This window comes from Haematobia irritans, chromosome 1 (genome assembly GCF_050003625.1).
Source record: "Haematobia irritans isolate KBUSLIRL chromosome 1, ASM5000362v1, whole genome shotgun sequence".
Taxonomy (NCBI): Eukaryota; Metazoa; Arthropoda; class Insecta; order Diptera; family Muscidae; genus Haematobia; species Haematobia irritans.
In genome coordinates this window covers 11,529,168-11,548,677 of record NC_134397.1, presented here as the reverse complement: position 1 = coordinate 11,548,677, position 19,510 = coordinate 11,529,168, and the positions used below count along the sequence as shown (strand labels likewise).

The following is a 19,510-nucleotide window of genomic DNA, read 5'->3' as shown; positions in this document are numbered from 1 at the left end:
TATAGGATAAGTATATAAGAAAACAAATACACAATCTTCTAAATTTAAAAACATTTCATTTCAATAATCATTTATTAACTTTTTGAATAAATTACAATAAAAAATGCTTGTTCATCTTACAAAAAAAAAAAACAAAACACAATTTTTATTAAACATCATCTTGCTAGTTACTATGATATGAGAGCCATTATCAACACATATATGATAGATATAAACAATAATCCAATAATTCCAGTAACAGATGAACCCCAAAACAAGTAGCCAATCAGCAAGGCCACTAATATAAGACCTAAGGTTCGATATGACCCAAGAAATCGTAGACATAAACGGGCCGGGAGTTCTTCCTCACATAATTCACTAACACCTGAAACGGGCAGGCAAACTTTTGTATTAGAAATAATAAAATGCTACAGCAAAAATATAGACATGTAATTGATACCAACCTCTTGGTTTATCAAACCACTGGGCAGTCATGGGGGGATATAATATTTGATGGAAAATTTTACCCACAAAATCCGGCCTACACCAGTATTTATGAAACTCTTCACCAAACTGAAAGTGCAAATGGTATGATATCTTACTCTTAAATTGGTCTACGATGTTACAACTTTTATTACCTTGGCATTTATAAAACATGAAATTTGATGTAATATCCTTACCAATACAATGCATTCATGAGATTGTATTGGTATTGTGGCTGGGTCAATTGTGTTTCTCATATGTGCCAGATTTTCCAACATTTGTGTAGGCGATACACGAGAAATGTCCATATAATCACTGTTGTCATATAAAGAAAAGTTTAAACTCCTTTGAAAGCTTTGTCCAACTAAAGGTTCCAATTGTTCCATGGATATATTTGGTAATTCAACCTAAATTTGAATTCATTTTCAATTATGTTGGGTGCCACTATTTGGGGAATAATGAAAGAAACACTTACATAGAACATATTACACAGGGAACGAACAGCCAAATCAAGTATGTCAGGTATTTTACTAATCTCTTGTAATTTCAATTCACTGGGACTCATATCCACAAAAACGTAGGCAAATAGTTTTCTAAAGAAGCCCAGTGAATTGCGACGATTCATTTGTTCGCGTTGTATTGCTTGAATTTCTTGGCCCACATACATACGTGAAATGTATACTGTTTTAATAAATTGTTCTATTTCGGATTTAATAGCAGCACCAAACATTGGTGTATATACGTCTTCATGATAGAAACTACCATCCCATTCCACAGATGAAGATGTTGAACTGTCATAAATATTAACAAAAAGTTTATTTTTCTCGGTATGGAATTTCAAAAAATGGGGTTTGTTTACCTTAGAAAAGAGCTATGATGCTTTCGTGGAGAGTCAATGAAATTTGTGGAATTACCTGCATATGCCTTTTCGGCTTGACATAACTTACTTGGCAGAGTGGATTGGCTGAATACCTGTATGGACAAAATATCAATATCACTTAGACGCTAAGCTATCGTATTTGATGACACTTACTTTAACCAACCGATGCAGCATTATTACATTACGTAATGACGTAAAATCTAATCTCTCAAATCGTGGTAAAATATGTACAAATATTTGTGTATATATTACAATATTTTCAGCAATAAATGAATCGAAACGGCTATTAATGGGAACTTCAATATTTGTCCCGCTAAAATTAGGATATGCGGGATTATATGAAAATTTATAAAGGTGTAAATGTTTCGAAAGTAATATATACCTATTATTTTGCCATTCGAAAGTATAACGCCATGGTTGAATATAGCTAAGCCATAATTCCAATACCACGGACATTGAACTATCCAAAGGCCATCTTCCAATTATACTCTTAATAAATGGATATATGCGTGGTTTCATCATTGGCTGGGCAATTTTACGCAGTGAAGTCATTACGGTTTGATCCAAATTTGCCGAGTTGGCAAATGAATGTGTTTGTTTAATTAGAATTCGAACGACACGGATGAATTCACTACTGGGAAGATCCTGAAAATAGGCAACGAAGATTGTCATTTGTATGATATATAATTAAATTATTGGAGGAAAGAAATACCATAAACCAAGACCATAAGTGAAAGTTTAAATAGTGAAGAAGTCAATTGCTTGAAGATCATGAAAGTTTGTGGTATCAAAATGAGAGTGGCTATATCAAAAGATATAAATTTTATATAAAATCGACCAAATTTACCTATCTATCAAAGAGTATAAGATATACAAATTTTTAAAAGATCCCAAAAGTCTGGCAATTTTTTTAAGAACAAATAACAGAGAGTATAAAAAAACAAGAGAACGAAACTGTCAAGCGAAACTGCGTCAATAGGTGGCAGGAATTTTGAGGAAAATTTCTCTAATATCATGCAGTTTTTGTCGACGCTTCTTTCAAATATCATACAGTTTGCATCGGCGTCACCCAGTTCATTTCTCTGCCGGCTTTATGAAACGTAAGAAAAATAGGATTTAGAACTTTGTAATAACAAATGTTCTTTTATATAAATTTTTTCATTCTATTAAATTGTTTGGCAGATAATTTGAAATTATAACTGCGGATGGCTTTATAAACAATTTATCAAAACAGCGCTTCGACCGCAACGTCGGTAATACCAACGTTGCGGTCGTTCGTTCTCTTGTATTTTTAACTCTCTGCAAATAATAAAAAATTACCACAATGTTTTTGATGTGTCGATATGTTACAAACATCCCCCTCCACTTACGAAAATGTTTATGGGCATAAACAATATTTAAATAAACTTCTCTGAAGCATTAGATCCACCTTTCAATCGTACATTATCTCATTACCGGCCTCTATCTCCATATGAGGACACCTGTTTAAAATCAAACAACTATGCGCTACCCGTTATTTTTGGAATTTTAAACAAGGATACTTGGTCGCATTTTATAAACAAGTGTCATATTCAGTGCGTTAAGTTTATTTCAATAAAAAGTTTAAAATTGTTCTACCAGGCAATGGAGATTTTTGGAGAATGTCATACTTAATCTGATCAATGTCCTCACATGGGGACGCCTTATTTTCTAAAAAGTGTCGGTTTTTTTTATATAACGTTACTGAGTTAACAAAAACCCATAAAATTAATTTTTGTCCGGCAGTTTCATTTTGAGCGTTTATGGGTTAAAAAATCCTTCAAAACTATCGCCTTTTTCCTGTAAATCGTAAGAAAACTCATACATAACAAAAGCGATCACATGAAATATAATCAATTTAGGTTTTTCAATTTTTAATTTTAAATCAATTATCTTTCATTTGCAATACTAAATATTCAAAAAATTCCATGTCTGTTTTACACCAATAATAATTGGTGTGACTGAGAATTTGACTCACATGCGATTTTTATTTGCAATTGAGCATAGTTCCTTCTCACAAATGCCGATCATCTGACAAATTTTACTCACGCTCTCATCCCCACAAACTTGTATTAATAGTTGTTGTAGCCACTGGGATGATTAGATTTTTTTGTTGGAATATAACACACTTATTCATTGCCGGGTATTTGGACGAGAAGGTCCTTATGAGGCTCGATTATGCGTATTAGTGGTCCATAATGATTTGATAATATACACAAAAAATAGAATGTCATTTACTTACTCTCGCTTCATCCACATCATATCGCAACCAAGTATCCACAAAAAAATGCAATACGGATTCTGTACGCCAAGCATGAGCTCGAGGAGAAATTTCTGAATTCCTCTGGTTAATCTGTGACATATTATTCGAACTGGATCCATAAAGACCTTGATTTGATTGGGGAATCTTTAAATATTTAGGTGACCTTTTTGGTTGCAATTGTTGAACCGGCATAGGTTGTGGAGCTTTCACGCTGGTGCAGACATTACTAGGCATTACCATTGCATCAGGTCGGCTGGGCAAAAAATTACATAAATATTCAGCAGTCAAGAAAAAATAACAAGTCTTCAGTCTCTCGTTGTGTACTTGCAAAGCAGCTGGATAGCTTTTGTGTAATGGACATGTGGCATGGATGACAAAATTCAATATATAATAATCGAAGGCATTTAAACTAAGGGAGGTAACTTGTCTCCGGAAGGGATCTATATTAATCAAATCAGCATAGAACATTGAATACTGTCCCGAATGTATTAATTCAACTAATTTGTGCTGTAAAAAGTTAATAATTTCATTCATGTTTTATTGGAAGCCATCTCTAACCTCTCTTACTTACCGGCAGATTTTCCAAAGATATTTCGAATTTAATGGCATCATTTAGTAATCGATAGCACAAACGGAACATTGGTCCCATTGGTGCAAAGAAGTTAAATAGCATGTCAAAGCATTGGGGAGAATTTTCTTTGGTGGTAGCCCTCAATCCCCATCCTAGACCACCGGTACCAACGCCAAATACAGAATTAACAATGGTGGGAAAGAGCTCTTGCAGTTCACGTAGATTACCCCTATCAAATAACACACTCAGCTCCGAACATCGATCCAAAATCGGGAAATTCAGGACTTCCACTATTCTCTTCTATAAACAAAAGGCCAACAAAATATATCCTCTTTTAAGAAATGCCGTGTAGATGAAAGTGTTCATATATACTTACACCAACATTATCATTATAAAAGGCCATAATTAATTGATTGTCAAGTTAAAGGTACTTATAATTTACATGAAATTGTGCATTAAATTGTTGATAAATTTTAATGTTATTGTAGAAGCGTCTATTTTTTGGTGGCCGCAAAACTTTCGATAGCACTATCGATAGTTTTATTTTTAAGATACTATCGATATCCGATAGTACCGATACTATCGATTGAAACCATCGAATGGCTTGACTGTTGCCAACTTACTATGGAACATCAATGAATTGCCAATCTGTTAAAATATTGTACAGCAAATTCAAAAGTGTGATACGAAGCATTATGTGCGCCGTTCGTATATAATAATGCGTTGTTCGTTTATCCGGACAAAAATACGTCGTTCGTAGTATATAAGTTTATCCGGAATATAATGCCCGTGTCCAATATGATCAATAAATGTGTTATCGATCACATTAACAAGATGCGGTATAGATTATATCTTCGAACATAACTTGTATTGTGAGATATGTCTACTTTAAGTTTATCGTCCGGATAAACTTATATATGAACGAGGCATTTCGGATTGCCTATCGTTAATCGACATGACTGTGTTTACACCTCTAGTAAATGTGTCGACGAATTATCATAAACGGTTGCTAGGCTCCAAAACTGTTTATTTTGAAATTGTATTTTTATCATTTATTAAAAAAATATATACCACAAAAATGGATGGTGATGGAGATCAACCTTCTGTTGGACAATTGCCAACATTGGTGCGATATAATAACCCAGTTTTGGTGGTAAAGCATGTTGAGAAGAAAGCTGGCCCTGCGGATTTGGTAATATCACTAACTCAAAGAAATCATCACTCATACTAAAATTGAACCTTTTTTTAAGGAATTGAAGAGACCCCAAACAGCCGGAGCTCTTTTGGACACCAAGAAAGAAACTGAGGAAATTTTAAATTCTATACTTCCGCCTCGTTGTTGGGAAGAGGAAGGACAATTGTGGCAACAAACAGTTTCCAGTACACCAGCCACGAGGCAAGATGTTATTAATTTACAGGAAATGCTTGATACCCGTTTACAGCAAACACAAGCTAGAGAAACTGGAATTTGTCCAATACGAAGAGAACTTTATTCCCAGTGTTTTGGTAAGTTTCCGATTTTTTTCATTTTTATTTATATATCAAGAAAATATATTCCATTTAGATGAAATTATTCGTCAAGTTACCATAAATTGTTCCGAACGTGGCCTGCTTCTTTTGCGTATACGAGACGAAATTGCCATGTCCATGGAAGCCTACGAAACTTTATATTGTAGTTCGGTAAGTTTTGGTATGAGAAAAGCTTTACAGGCCCATGAAGAAAAGGAAATATTAAGGGATCGAGTTAAAATGCTTGAAAGTGACAAGGAAACTTTGGAAGACATTATATCTGATATGAAGTTGAAAAACGAACAGGCCGAGAGAAGAAATGCTGAATTAAGAGCATCCGAAGAAAAGAAATATCAAGAAGAAGTTGCCTTCCTCAAGAAGACAAACACACAACTTAAGGCACAATTAGAAGGCATTACAGCTCCAAAGAAATAAATTCTTACAATAAATTTTTATAAAATGTAATCTTTTTACTATCATTAAATAAATTTTTCTTTACAACGAACTATTCATTCATTATTAGCATCGTTACTTTTAGATGCTTGGGCGTGCTCATCTTCTTCTTCTACCTCGATTTCGTTAATGATTAGTGTGGGCTTAAAAACTTCTGCTGTTTTTTCCTTTGATTGTGGTTCCTTTGCTGGCTTTTTAGCTGGTGGTTCATACACTTCCATCGATGCTAATTCATTTTGTTCTTCTTGTGTAGCATCGTCCTGCTTTTCTTCGTTGTCTTGTTCTGTTGGTATATTCGCATATATTTCGATGTCTGCAGATTCTTTGGGAAGTTTGTCTTTAACTTGCTCCAGCTTCTTCACATACATCCCATACACGTAGTGAGCCATTTGTGTCATATTCTCCATTATTTTAATATTTTCCTCAGGATCTGTAGCCGCTTTGCGATTTGTTGGATATATCTCATTTTCCACAAGTTGAAGTTTTTGAGGCCGTTTGGTCAACTAAAATTGAAATTTGTTTTTGCATTTAGAGCCCTTCTCTTTTACAACGGATGTAACTTTACTTACCAATTTAAATGTCTGCTGCAATTCTAAACAATTTTTAAACAAACCTATCCTACCAAAAATATAGAGTCCCAATCTGGCACGACTCATGGCCACTACCAGACGTCTTACATCACGTATATGACCCACTGCTTTTGTACGCACCAAAGATATTAAAATATAATCATTCTGTTGACCCTGATACTTGTCAACTGTGGTTATCTTATTTGGCCATCCAATGAGAGGATTGTTGCCACATCTCACATTTATGACATCTCGTATCAAATGCTTTTGACCATTGTATGTTGTTAGTATGGATATCTTTTCAGATGGATAACCTAATAGACGCATGTACATATACACCGCCACAATGTATTCTGCTTCGGCTAGATTTTGATAGAAGTAAGGATTAGGCTCCGACTCACCAACACCATTAAAATCATCCACATTAATTAATTGATAATCATATAAGAATCCTGCATTAGCTCTTTGATATTCTTCGTTTTCCATGATATGCGATAAGTCATCGAGTTTTTTGTAGCGCCATTTATAAAGCGAGCATATATCCGAACGTGCACGACCCTGGCCATCTAAATCTACAGTTGGTACTCCTAGCCGTACAAGTCTAGTAAATAGACTTTGCTCCATGTTGGAATATTTTTGAAAGGCCATATTTTTAATTACCGGTGGTAATTGATGATGATCACCAATCATAATCCATCGTTTCAGACGATTAAATCCATCCATGGGATTTTGCAATAATAAAGGAATGAAAGTTTCTATTTCTAGAATTTGTGCGGCTTCCTCCATGAGAACATTGTCATAACGGAAGCCCAAATTGACCAGTTCTTTGCGTTTCAACGCAGCATGGGTACATGTCATGGCAATTATCTTGGCTTCCTTTACCAGCAAGTACTTAGAACGGTCCAATCCCGTTCGCAGAAGTTCAAAGGCCCTGAATTCTTCAAGTTCAGTAAAAATATGCGAGATATAACGGAAGCAAGATTTGGCAATATCCATATAATCGTCAAATGTATCACCCTTAAACATCGGCTGGGGTGCATCACTGAAAAATTTATTAAAGGGAAATCTTTCTTCGAAAAAGGTTCTCCATTGATCCGATATGTTATCATCTTTTGCCATACTCAAGGCTTCACCCTGGAACTTTTCCCAACGTGCCATTACATTATAAAGATAAAAATATCCCGAAGTTTCGCACGTATAAGCGTTATCACCTGTTACACCTAGAGATTCTTGTAATTTTTGTACTTGATTCAAGAGATCTAAGCGTTTTGCAAGAACATAGTTAACACGTCCATAACGGCTGAAATCTTTTTCCGTTTCGAGAGCCTCTTCGCCATGACCCAAACGTAGCAAATGCCTTTCATCGATGTCCAAAGCCATAATCTTTTCAAAGAGCTGATTAAGGGCTTGATTAGAATGTGTCACAATTAGAGTACGTTGATTGGGGTGATTATGGTATATATTCGAAATGATTTGCACCGCAACGTCAGTTTTACCAGTTCCTGGGGGACCAACTACAACAGTTAAGCCTGGCTGCATACCAGCGCGAATTGCTTCTATTTGTGTTGGGGTGAAACGTATGGAATTTCTGTAATAAAAAAGAATAGTGCATAACTCTGTGAAAATCGAAGAATTTAATTTTTAGGGTCACATCTGATTAGGATCCATAATATTAGATGAATCTTGGGAATCTCAAAAATTATATATATGTAATAAATGTACATACTGTTTTGGCTTGTTCTCCAAATAAGGACCACGATTTTGTATCTTGTATGTTTCGACATTAATGACTTTGGCCGGTTCAAACATTTCTGAATCACCCTCAACATCATCAGATTCTTTATATGGGGCTATATCTTCAAATACCAAACGGAATGGTGGTTGACGTTTATCTTCGGGAACATCACACTTCAACTCGTAATGGGGAAAACTATCTCTTACATGTTCATACGATAAAAATGTATCATTAAAATCCAGCGATCGTTCCTGTAGTAATAGAAAACAATTCATCAAATGTACATTGATTTAATATTAAATTTATAGTTTTTTACTTGATTGGGCATTTTTGAATAATGAGCTGCACTAGGATCTCCATAACCCAATAATATATCATGCAGCCAAGTGGGAACTACACATTCTGTATTCATTAAATGTCTTATAGTCTCCAACACAGCTTTAAAATTATTTTCCTTAGGTTTTCGTCGCATAAGAATATTGAAACTTTCATAGACATCATCTCCTCCATCTTGTAATGAATCCATGTCCAAACGATATTGATTACAATCCAGCCAAACGCGATACGTTCTATTCTCTCCTGGCAATTGAGGTCGTGGATCAGGTCCATCCTCTATAACGCGTCCATTGGCATCAAGCATCCCTTCCACTTCACAGCCTCGGACATAAACTAATCCTACTTGCGGTATAAAAGGCTCTCGAGGATTATATTTGGTACCTTTAAAAATAAGGAGAAATTTCATTGTGAAATTGATAAAAGATTTTTCTCAATGTTAAGGTATATCTTTCTTATAACCGTATCCAATCGGCATGCGGCTCAATATTGAGTACCACCTCCTCCCATTCCATTCAGTACATTTACTCTACTCCATCGAAATGAATGTGTAATCGTACGTACTCTGTAAGATGTTCTTCCTTGTCGTTTGTAGTGTATAAACGCGACGATTCCGGATTATGATCCGTGTTTCTCATAAGAAATAAGTGTTTACCCACTGCCAGTCGATATGGTTGTATCTAAACACTTAAATTTTTATTAAAAATATAGTTGTTTGTGTGGTAGCAAGTTGCATCAAAAACATTTTGAATATTCAAACTTTATGAAACACGTATTTTATAAAAAATTTTCTGAAATGGAATAATCACTCTTCGCTATTCATTCGCTTATACATACCATAGGGAACTGATGGTTTTACAGTTATCAGAAAGCAGACATCATGTTTTCGCAGATTTTCCCATTCCTCTTTTATTTCTTTGCGTACCGACAATGTCACCGATATATCGGCCCTCACTCTAGACGGCTTCTTTTCACCTATATGTGGTTTGGCCACCTCAACTACTGCAAACGTAGCTATGGGCAAAGCCATACGTGCCCAACCACCAAATACAACACCACCATCCTCGGATTGCCATGGCAACATACGGCTAACAGCATCCTCAATATCTTGTCGAATTTCATAGGTGGACTCCAAGCGGAAAAGATTGAAATTACGAAGTAAATAATCATGCAAAGTTAAAAATTGAAGATTTAATTTAGGCAAAGCTAAACATCCATCGCCAGAGTAATATTCTGTAGGCACAACGTTTTCATCCCATATAATATCCTCGGTAGGATAAAGGGGCATTTCATTTAGAGCATCAAGCTGGGAACATCGACGTTCATGGCGGGTTATTAGTAACTCTTTTAGGAATTCTTCATCCAACCTATGCCAATCGAAAGGTGGCTCCAATTTGTCCGGTACCAAATTCAAAAAACTTGCAATTTGTTTAAGGGCTTTACCATCCAAACTACCAAAATGACGCTCCAAAGAGTCACGAGAGTCAACATTAGCAACATTGGAAAGAGCAAATAACTTTAAATCTGGAAATTTTGCAAAAGCTGCCCTTTGTAGTGAGGTTATTTTTTTGTAATGGATTTGAGTCATATCATGGTCAGTTAACGAATCACCCGTTACATCGTTGATTTCGAATCGAGAGTAAAATTTTAACATATCCAAGAGCTAATGGTGTAAAAAGAGAAAATAAAATTGCATTACATTATCAAAACGTTCTTAAATATAGACATGTGTTAGAGTTAATACATATATAGTGTTGGAATGTATCTACAATTGAGAGAAGAGAAATACTGGGTTGTTTTCTCTCACCTGCAAACAGGTAAGCATTAGCTTAGTTACTAACTCTACCACACCACATGCAAACCAATTGAAGAGAGCTCTTATTCTATTCACTCAATAGTGGACACCTATATTAACTAAAAAGGAATTTGAGGCATGTAACATTTTTTCTATACATGTATCATCACGAATCCTGTATTGGTTTTTAATGTCTCCCCATAAGAGGTATTATGAGTTTAACGTGAATACACAATACTTCCATGACAACACAAATTGGGACAAATACCACATTTATTGATAATGGACTGTGGTGTAAAATAATGAAAAAGGAAGTACAAAGTTTAGTCCTATATTAAACCCTACATCGCAATATGCAAGTGTTTTTTTTTTGTATATATTCGAAATCGGCTGCAGAGATTTCGCAGAAAACTTTATCCGAAACGTTGTGCAAAAAGGGAACTTCAGTTTTGGGAAAACTTCTCATTATCCGATTTTTTTTAACTTTTCACTGATGGTCCCGCGACAACAATTCGGCACTCCTTTGGAAGTAAAGGAGGATCAACACCTTGCCAATTTTTTTTTGAAGTATAGTTAGAACTATACCTTTTGTCCGACTATGCGAAAATTCAACTTGAGTTATCCGAGTTTTTGATCATTTTCAGGAATATTAGGGTGTGTCCTGGTGGACGGAGAGGAGAACATGTGCCTTGTATAACTTTTTTAGGAAGAACATAGAGGTAGGCCTTCAGATAAAATAGAGCATGGAGATGCGTAGGAAAAACTGATAATTTAATTTCTGGGTCATTTAAAGGAGAGATATACCTCACCCGACAGACTTTTTAACAGGATACGGTCCGCGGTTAATCGCGTTTTCGACCGTCGGTTATTAGGTTTCTGTATTTTAATGAAATTTCTATTTAGTTTGTCATATGTTTCTTACGAAAGTCCATCTTTTTATAGAGAGATTCTGAAATTCAGAAAGAGCTGACTACTTACAATACATTTTCACTAAGCAGTACAAAATAATATTTTACTACACCACTCTCTATATGACCATTTTGCATTCTTCAATAAAACTGAAGACAAATAAAATGGACGTTTAAGTCATTTTCACAAATTTTTATTTTTTTCGGTTACAACCGGTTAACCGCTTTTGAGCAAACAAACTCATCTGGAATTTTGCAATTGAAGACTTACTGCTAAAATATCTCTAGATTTTTTTTTTTTTTTTTTTTTTTTTTTAGAATTTGATTTTAAAGAAATCGAAGACAACACAAAAAGCTAATTTAACGCATTCTGCTATTGCATCCAAAACTTTTGACGAGAAAAATAATAAACTAAAAAGCCGGATAAAAAGGGCAGTCGGTGTCTGCTGTTATATTTGTGTACTTTAGGGTCTAACGAACAATACAATGTTACCCAAATTATTATTTTTTTTTTTAATTTCTGCCCTCAAATATCATTAGAAGTTCCTAAATGCAATGTTTGCTATTAGGCCTTAATTTGATAAATACTCAGATTTTTGGACAATTATAAAACATATTCTTAATGTATTATTTTTATAGTGATGCATACAATAGTCCTTAGTTTAAAGTGTTTGTTTGCTGCAGCAAACTAAAAACAAAATAAAAATTAAAAATGCTCTCCCTTTTTCTAATATTCTACTAAAAAAATTCTTTGGGTGTAGTTGAACTGTCGTGTAAATTTTGTCCTAAAATTATGCATTAAATACAAAAAAAGATTATAAAATGTAGTCAGAATAGGATCTTTCTCTAAAACAACTGCAAACTGTTTGTAGTTGAATATTCAGCTGCTATTTTTGAGAGTTTTCTGTTGCTGACATACACGTTTTTATAGTGGAAATCGTAGCTATTTTCTATTTTAGCAAACGAGGCTGGTTCCCCTTTTGAGCAGAAGAAATCTGTTGAAATAACCAACTTTATTTGCTCTTCTTACTAACTTTTTCTTTTGAGTGTACCTGAATTCATTCTAATTTCTTATATAGCAATTGCAATTTGCATAGCATGCTTTCAATTACTTTGAAAACTAAATTTCACTTTCTTTCGTTAAGGCATGCATCTGACTCTTTTTGTTGTGTGACCGGCGAACTCACTGAGGCCACCATTTATTACCATACTAAACAACAATTCACATGCGTATAAACATTTCGCTCATATTCACTGGCATGTTGATTACAATAAATTGTTTATTTCCGTACTATTTAATTACGGAATTGAGATTTGGATGACACACATTATGAGAAGATATGGAGAAGTAACTGTATCGCTTAACATTTAGAATAGCGGTTAAGTAGCTACGTAGCTTTGTCAAGCTTTGCTTAACAAAACTTAATAAACTTGACTATTCTCTTATTAAATTTGAGACATGAAACCCGAGTAGTATATACGTAAATTGTATACTCTTCACTCCAAAAATTTTAGGTACGAGGTAAAAAGTGGTATGTGCAAATTGGGGTTGAGTCTCATTACCGGTGGAGAGAACACCGTATATTGTTCCCAGAGAAAGAGAACCCTGTGTATAGTGACTCTAATAGTGTGTGTTTATAGCTCTCGAGGATGGACGGGTTAATGTTGCATTTAAGTTGTAACGGCAGTGAAGATTTGACTTTCGTATTGGACGGCATCGCATTAACGTTGTTCACCGGTATAAAGCGGAAAAAAATATTTGAACTACTTCCCATTTTTCTTGGATTTTGTTAGTGTGTGTCAATGTGAGGAGTGATATGGATAAACAAAAGTTTCATATAATCCACAACCAATCATTGTGCTAACTCGACATTGCTACACTGCTAATATAAACAAAAAACATTCATAAATAGAACCAACTTTTACAAATAGAGGTTTCGGGACAAACCATATGAAGAATATGATGATCATCAACAGTTAACACAACAGTTTAATGCACCCCATTCAATTGTATACAAAAACTTACGTCTTACTGGAAGAGTGAGTAAAACAATGCCAACAATAAATCCCATCCCAATAAAAATATGCATCTGGCGTATCTATGTTTCAAATTCGTATTCGTACGTGCGTGTGTGTGTGAGAGAGAGTAAGAGAGAATGAAAGAGAGGAGAGAGTTAAAAAATTTGATCGTTAGTGTCCAGTGGTAGAAAATAGGGATGAGAAGGCCTATTGTCAAATTGATTTTATATCTACGAAATAGCATTTTTTAATTTAATTACATAAATGTCTAAAAAATTCCAATAATTTACCCATTATTTCATATTTGTATACATTTTGTGCTTAGAATCGAAAAGTCTACACGCTGGCCAAAAATTGGACCGATCGGACCACTAAAGTAGATTTAAGCCCCAAATAATAATTCTTATCTCCCGTAAAAGAGATACGTATAGACAAACATGGATTTCTCGTTCTTTTAAAAAATTCACTTTGCTTATTTGCACTATCATCTAAATATCCGTAACTCATCAAAAAGTCGTAAAATCATGCCAAAGTCACATTTTTAATGATCGCAAATATCGAAAAAAATTAAAGTCTAGTTTTCCAAATTTTGAAAAAAAAAATTAAAAGTCCCAAAATCCAAATATCATTTGTGGTTAAGGAAGTTCCGGTTTTAAATGCATGATACTAAATGTTTGGTGCTTTAAAATATTTGGAAAAAATGAAAAAATAAAACTAAAAAAATAAAAACGAAAAAGAAACCAATAGGCCTCGTTCTTAAAGGCCTCTCACATTATTCCTCTAAATTTGGATACCTTCACCATTACTCACACATACATAATTCATGAGCCCAACACAGACATATATTGGCTTATCTCGCAATGATGACGTCTTTCAGTTCAGTAAGTCAGGCTTGTTTTTATCTTGCAGATGTTATTCAAACTGTTAACACAAAGGTGTTTGGACGGCAGCATGGACAATACATCCGTAAATCGTTGGCTAATATTAATATATACCTTGGCATTGGTGACCAAGGCACATGCCAACTTGCAACATCATCCCACCGGTGGAGACAGTGGTAATGAGGCGGGAATTAATGACATTGGAGGCGGCACTGGCTATGGAAACGATGAGGATTTGGTGATGGTAAATAAATGCTGTGAGAAATTCGAAATTCGTATTGACTCCGTTTGCAGCCAAGTTAATAAAAGTGGTATGTGTTACATTGCTCTTTTATATATAAAACAATGTGGTTTAAAAACAAGCTGCTATATTGAATATTGGTCAAGAATGGAAAGAAAGCTTGATGTGGTAATATATGTATATGTTGTTTTTGTTTTCTACCACAAATACATATAAAAACTAATAAGAAGGTGAGATTTAATATTCCATTTTGTTTTTACAGAATATTTCCAACCCATGTTTACCAGCTATGGCGGCGAACACAATATGCCGGTAAAATACAAATTCGTCATTGGCTTGCCAGCTTGTGGTTCGATGCAAACTTGGCCTATTTATCATTACCAAGGTGTAAGTTCATTACTCATAGTCATTGTTTCTATCTTTTTTAATTTGTTTCTTTTCTTGTTTTTATTATGAAGAGCCCAGATAAGTTAGTTCTCTTAGAGGATGGAAAATTGAGACATTATACAAACGCTAATGAAGATGAAAATTCCGATTATGCTGAGCAATTTGGTGATGATGAATCCAAACCGTTATTCTATGATTATGGAAGAGATCAATACTGTATCGATAGGGTAAGTTCATAAGGTATTATAAGTAGTTTTAAAACTACATTTTCATATATGGTATTTGGGATTGAGTTGTGAACCTTTTGCTGATTTTTTCCAATAAGGTATTGGAAGTGGATTAACAAAAGCTTCTCCTTTATATTCGAACATTGTCATGAAGAATAAAACGGGCTCCCGATGTGATGAAGATTAGTATCTTAGCTTCCTCAAGTTGTCACATGAAAAACAACTCAATAATTGAGTACATGTGGCTACCTGTTCATATTAACTGATCAAAGTCCATTGTTCTTACAGCTGCTTTGAGAATTTCATATTTCAATTTCCATTTATATTTCATTTCCATTTATTTCATATTAGACATATTCGAAAGGAATGTTTTTCCGTCTGATCTCTGATTCTCTAGTCATATCTAAGTATAGAACTGGAGTGTGTACCAATATAAATGGAACAAGCGATGAACGATAGTAATTTATAATAATTATAAGAAATTTTTATACCCAGCCGTGACTGTGGCTCGGTGCCCACTTTTTTTACCACGGAGAGCCATTTGTATTATAACTCGAGGAACTACTCACTTATTACTGCTTGTTTGTTTAGCTCCTTATTATAGATGTATCTGAACGAAGTATTTTTATTATATATATTTATTTATTTAAAATGACTTTTTGAATGGAGATAAACCAAAGCAGAATCATGTTAACCACTAATCCACGGGGCTATCAGATGAACTTATTGTAATATTTATTTACATTTCATCAAATATTTATCTGTTATAGCAATGTGTTTTTATATTTTTGCATGATGTAAATAATTTTATCATTTTATGTTTTCATTGCTTTCAGGCCATTTCAACATCTGGTCATCATAGACAAGTCTTATTTGCCAATATTTGCTTGGCAAAGAAAGAATTAAAATGGACCGATACGAGTTTCCTAATGCGTAAAATTCTAAATCCAATTTTCCATGTAATATCTTTGGTAATATTACTTATAATAGCGATAGTGTATTTTATTTTGCCTACATTAAGGTATGTGACCGATTTAAGAGTTTGTCAACAAATTAATAAATTTTTTCTATTTATTTTAAGGGATCTTGTTGGTAATATTGTTACCACCATTGCCGTTTGTCTAATGGTTGGTCAAGTAGCTGATCTCGTTCGCATATTCACCGAATTTACATCACATGTTAGTTTTATTGTGGCAGATATAATATTGTATTTTAGCATATTGGCAGCTTTCTTTTGGCTAAATAGCTTTGGTTATTATATTTGGAAAACATTTCGATCGCGCAATGTTTTCTTAAGGGTCACTGATGCTCGAAAATATTGCTATTATTCCGCCTATGCATGGGGTATAACAGCATTTATGGCAGCAATGGCCGTTTTTGCCCATTTCTTTTTGGATGCCGATACCTATAAAAAGCAAAATGTCGTAGCCGATCAAGAAACAATGGGATGGTTAGGTATTGCAATATTCTTTGCTCCCATTGCCTGTACCATATTGGTGGATATATTTTTCTATGTGACTACATTGAAGCTAATTAATCGACGGAATGTCTATGGTCGTATACAACATAAACTGAAAGCCAAGTAAATATTCCTGCTATCTATAGTAAGAGTATATTCATACTTAAAAATGTATTTTTTTTATTTATTTTAGCTTTATAATGTTTGCTTTAATGTTAATGGTACTAACTGTCAACTGGCTCTTCCTTTGTCTCTCCTGGCTGAACTTTGAAGGACTGTTCTATGCACAAATTGTGGTCAATGCCTTGCAATCACCTTTACTTTTGTACATATGTGTTATACGACAAAAACATGTAACATTTCTTCTAAAGAAATCATGTTGTTACAATGAGCCTCCATCCACTAATGATTGGGGTGATGAATTACATTATATGAACTGTAATGATTATTAATTATTAACCCATTAGCATTCCTTTAAACCCCAAGCATATTATGGCAGCGAACTGATTTTATATATATTGTATTTATGTGAGATATAATGACAAACTGTAGATATAAGTATTTAGTATATACAGAAAGATGATCAAGTACAACTATGACGAAATTCCATATACGTGTAGTTTAGATGTTAAGCGATGAATTCTTTTGAAAACAAAAAATCAAAACTCAATCACACGTAATCTCCAATCATTCACCATTTGTGTTAGCAATCAATAATTCATTAAGTGTTAACCTGCATAGGTTTTGAATCTAATCAATGACTCACCTAAATATTAGGCATTTTTTTATTATATATGTATACATTGAATGTATATTAATTATATATTTATAAAAACATAAGCGAAAAGTTGAATAAAGTGTACTTAATTTAATATAGAACTTTCGTGTTAATTAATTTCGTTAATGTGCTTGGTAGCACTGGCAATAGATGGCATCTATTGACAAAATACGAAAAACTTTTTGGACTCCCCAATATAACAAGTAAAACCCGGTATGCGCACCTTTATGCTGGTGCTATATTAAAATTATTGTTAAGTATATAATTTTACTCAATGGATGCTTACAGTCTTTTTTAACTTGGGCTTTGCCGAAATTTAATGTTGGTAGCCCCAAAAATAAAATGATTGTTAACCTCATAGTCATAAATTGTTGTGCTAGGAAGGAATTGTTGCGCAGTGTTGATGTTTTACTTTCAGGATTTGAATAGGGTTTGTAATTAGAATAAAAAAGTCGACTCACAAACTTTTCAAAAGTTGAAAATGTCAACATTTTTTAATTGAAATTTTCAACTTTTTTAACTTTTGTAAATAATCGCAGCTGTCTCTGGTCTCTCAATAAATTTCTTTAAAATGGGGATAAAAATTTGCATACACAAAAATTTCAATTGAAAGAAGGAACATTCCAAGTTCTCCGCATTGAATCGTATTATTTACAGAAATTTTTATTATATTTCTACGTACCTGGCCAAACAGCTTTCCCTCCGGTCTCTGAACAAGGCTACAAATTTGTGAACGCACTAAAAGATGTGTGTCATCTAATACAGTATTGAAAAAACGTCTGGTTGGAAGCAGAGCTTCCAAATCGATCATTAATTCTAAGAATCTTTCGCAATACTGAATTATACTAGGATCAATAGGGTCATCCAATGGTAAATTTTCAAGGACAACTAAAAATTGCCTTATAAGATTCTGCAAAAAATGACGTTCCCATTCCACTTCTGCCTTCTTGTCGTTTTTCTCTTTTTTCTGTAATTTTTTCCAATAGCGTTTCCATTCTGGTGTTTCACGTAATTCTTGTTCCAGACGTTCTGTTCAAATAAAAAATGAGTCGTAAGAAGTGCGCCAAAAACTTTCACTGAGTCTTTGAAATTACTTGGTTGTAAACAAATCCACATGGAAAGCGAAACTAAACGTTTCACTTGATTTCGACATAACTCGATCTCCATACTATTGAAACAATGGTTGAGGAAAACTAGCAAAGCCGTTTTCTCACGCACTTGGGTTTGTCCTGAATCGTCCAAGCATTTCTCCAAAATTTTACGAAAAAATCCAGGGAACTCTTCCGGTTGCTGTTCAAATGTGTTCCATACCTCTACTCTTTCGCGGAATTTTTCGTTTACCATATATACGATAGACATAACATGGCTGTGTGAGGCTTCTTTCACCTTATAGTTGGGCCATAAATATCTTTCCAAATATTGACTAAATTCTAGCATTACAATCCGTCTTGTTGAATTCGGATGTTCCACGATCTCGGCGCGATATATATCTTTTATAATGTCTGCATTGAAAGGCATATGTTTTTGCGATTCTGGAGACCAGTATTTCGAAGCCACCTGAAAGTGAACACATTTTTGTTAAACGCTTCTCCAATATATCGAAAATGAAACTTACATCCCAAATCACATCATTGGATAGTTGTGACACAGTCATTTGAGACACCTTTTGTTTTGCCCCATCGGTACCAACTTCACGTTTCCCCTTAATTTTTGTCGCATTTTTTAACTTCATTTCTTTTCTTACTGCTCCAAACACAAAATCAGCAAACCGTCAACAAGTAAACACACTGTTTGACATTTGCGGCTATAGTTGCCATATAATATATAAAATTACAACCGAGGCTGTGTGTCGAGTGGGTAAATACATATTGAAATAATAGGGTTGTTTGTGTACTTTTCTGTAATTTTATCTAATAAAGAGTAAGAATGAATTTTACCATATTTGCTAATATTAACAGAAATGTAAGCGAACGCCTTCCAGTACCAATTTATCATGACTAATTTAAACTGTGTAATACACTA

The 19,510-nt window shown here is 34.1% G+C and overlaps 4 protein-coding genes across 7 annotated transcripts; 2 read left to right on the top strand and 2 right to left on the bottom strand.

Annotated features, from left to right (window-relative positions):
* Nucleotides 1-36: 36 nt before the first annotated feature.
* LOC142220218 (sphingomyelin phosphodiesterase 4) lies at nucleotides 37-4,728 on the bottom strand. Of its 3 annotated transcripts, none has more exons than XM_075289226.1 (10): nucleotides 4,571-4,728; nucleotides 4,195-4,494; nucleotides 3,603-4,130; nucleotides 1,725-1,987; nucleotides 1,496-1,655; nucleotides 1,322-1,434; nucleotides 938-1,253; nucleotides 618-869; nucleotides 444-552; nucleotides 37-382 (listed from the first exon to the last, which is right to left on the bottom strand). In XM_075289226.1, the coding sequence occupies exons 1-10, from the start codon at nucleotides 4,595-4,597 to the stop codon at nucleotides 171-173; spliced, it is 2,280 nt and encodes a 759-aa protein (XP_075145341.1). In that variant the 5' UTR covers nucleotides 4,598-4,728; the 3' UTR covers nucleotides 37-170. The 3 variants fall into 3 exon arrangements, with proteins under 3 accessions (XP_075145341.1, XP_075145342.1, XP_075145340.1); XM_075289227.1 differs by having other exon boundaries at nucleotides 37-364; XM_075289225.1 differs by having other exon boundaries at nucleotides 37-364; nucleotides 1,496-1,987.
* Nucleotides 4,729-5,009: 281 nt separating this feature from the next.
* On the top strand, nucleotides 5,010-6,208 carry Dnali1 (Putative inner dynein arm light chain, axonemal Dnali1). Its single transcript, XM_075289224.1, has 3 exons — nucleotides 5,010-5,386; nucleotides 5,445-5,700; nucleotides 5,759-6,208. The coding sequence occupies exons 1-3, from the start codon at nucleotides 5,150-5,152 to the stop codon at nucleotides 6,136-6,138; spliced, it is 873 nt and encodes a 290-aa protein (XP_075145339.1). The 5' UTR covers nucleotides 5,010-5,149; the 3' UTR covers nucleotides 6,139-6,208.
* On the bottom strand, nucleotides 6,153-19,271 carry LOC142220216 (RNA helicase aquarius). Its single transcript, XM_075289223.1, has 8 exons — nucleotides 19,104-19,271; nucleotides 18,583-19,045; nucleotides 18,171-18,517; nucleotides 9,631-10,456; nucleotides 8,777-9,177; nucleotides 8,452-8,711; nucleotides 6,726-8,313; nucleotides 6,153-6,659 (listed from the first exon to the last, which is right to left on the bottom strand). Exons 1-8 carry the CDS (start codon nucleotides 19,218-19,220, stop codon nucleotides 6,213-6,215), a joined length of 4,449 nt encoding a protein of 1,482 aa, XP_075145338.1. The 5' UTR covers nucleotides 19,221-19,271; the 3' UTR covers nucleotides 6,153-6,212.
* Nucleotides 13,175-17,589, top strand: mthl5 (G-protein coupled receptor Mth-like 5). 2 transcript variants are annotated; one of them, XM_075289222.1, is made up of 7 exons: nucleotides 13,175-13,301; nucleotides 14,425-14,707; nucleotides 14,900-15,024; nucleotides 15,096-15,251; nucleotides 16,088-16,272; nucleotides 16,333-16,833; nucleotides 16,904-17,589. In XM_075289222.1, the coding sequence occupies exons 2-7, from the start codon at nucleotides 14,425-14,427 to the stop codon at nucleotides 17,160-17,162; spliced, it is 1,509 nt and encodes a 502-aa protein (XP_075145337.1). In that variant the 5' UTR covers nucleotides 13,175-13,301; the 3' UTR covers nucleotides 17,163-17,589. The 2 variants fall into 2 exon arrangements, with proteins under 2 accessions (XP_075145337.1, XP_075145336.1); XM_075289221.1 differs by having other exon boundaries at nucleotides 13,187-13,536.
* Nucleotides 19,272-19,510: the final 239 nt, after the last annotated feature.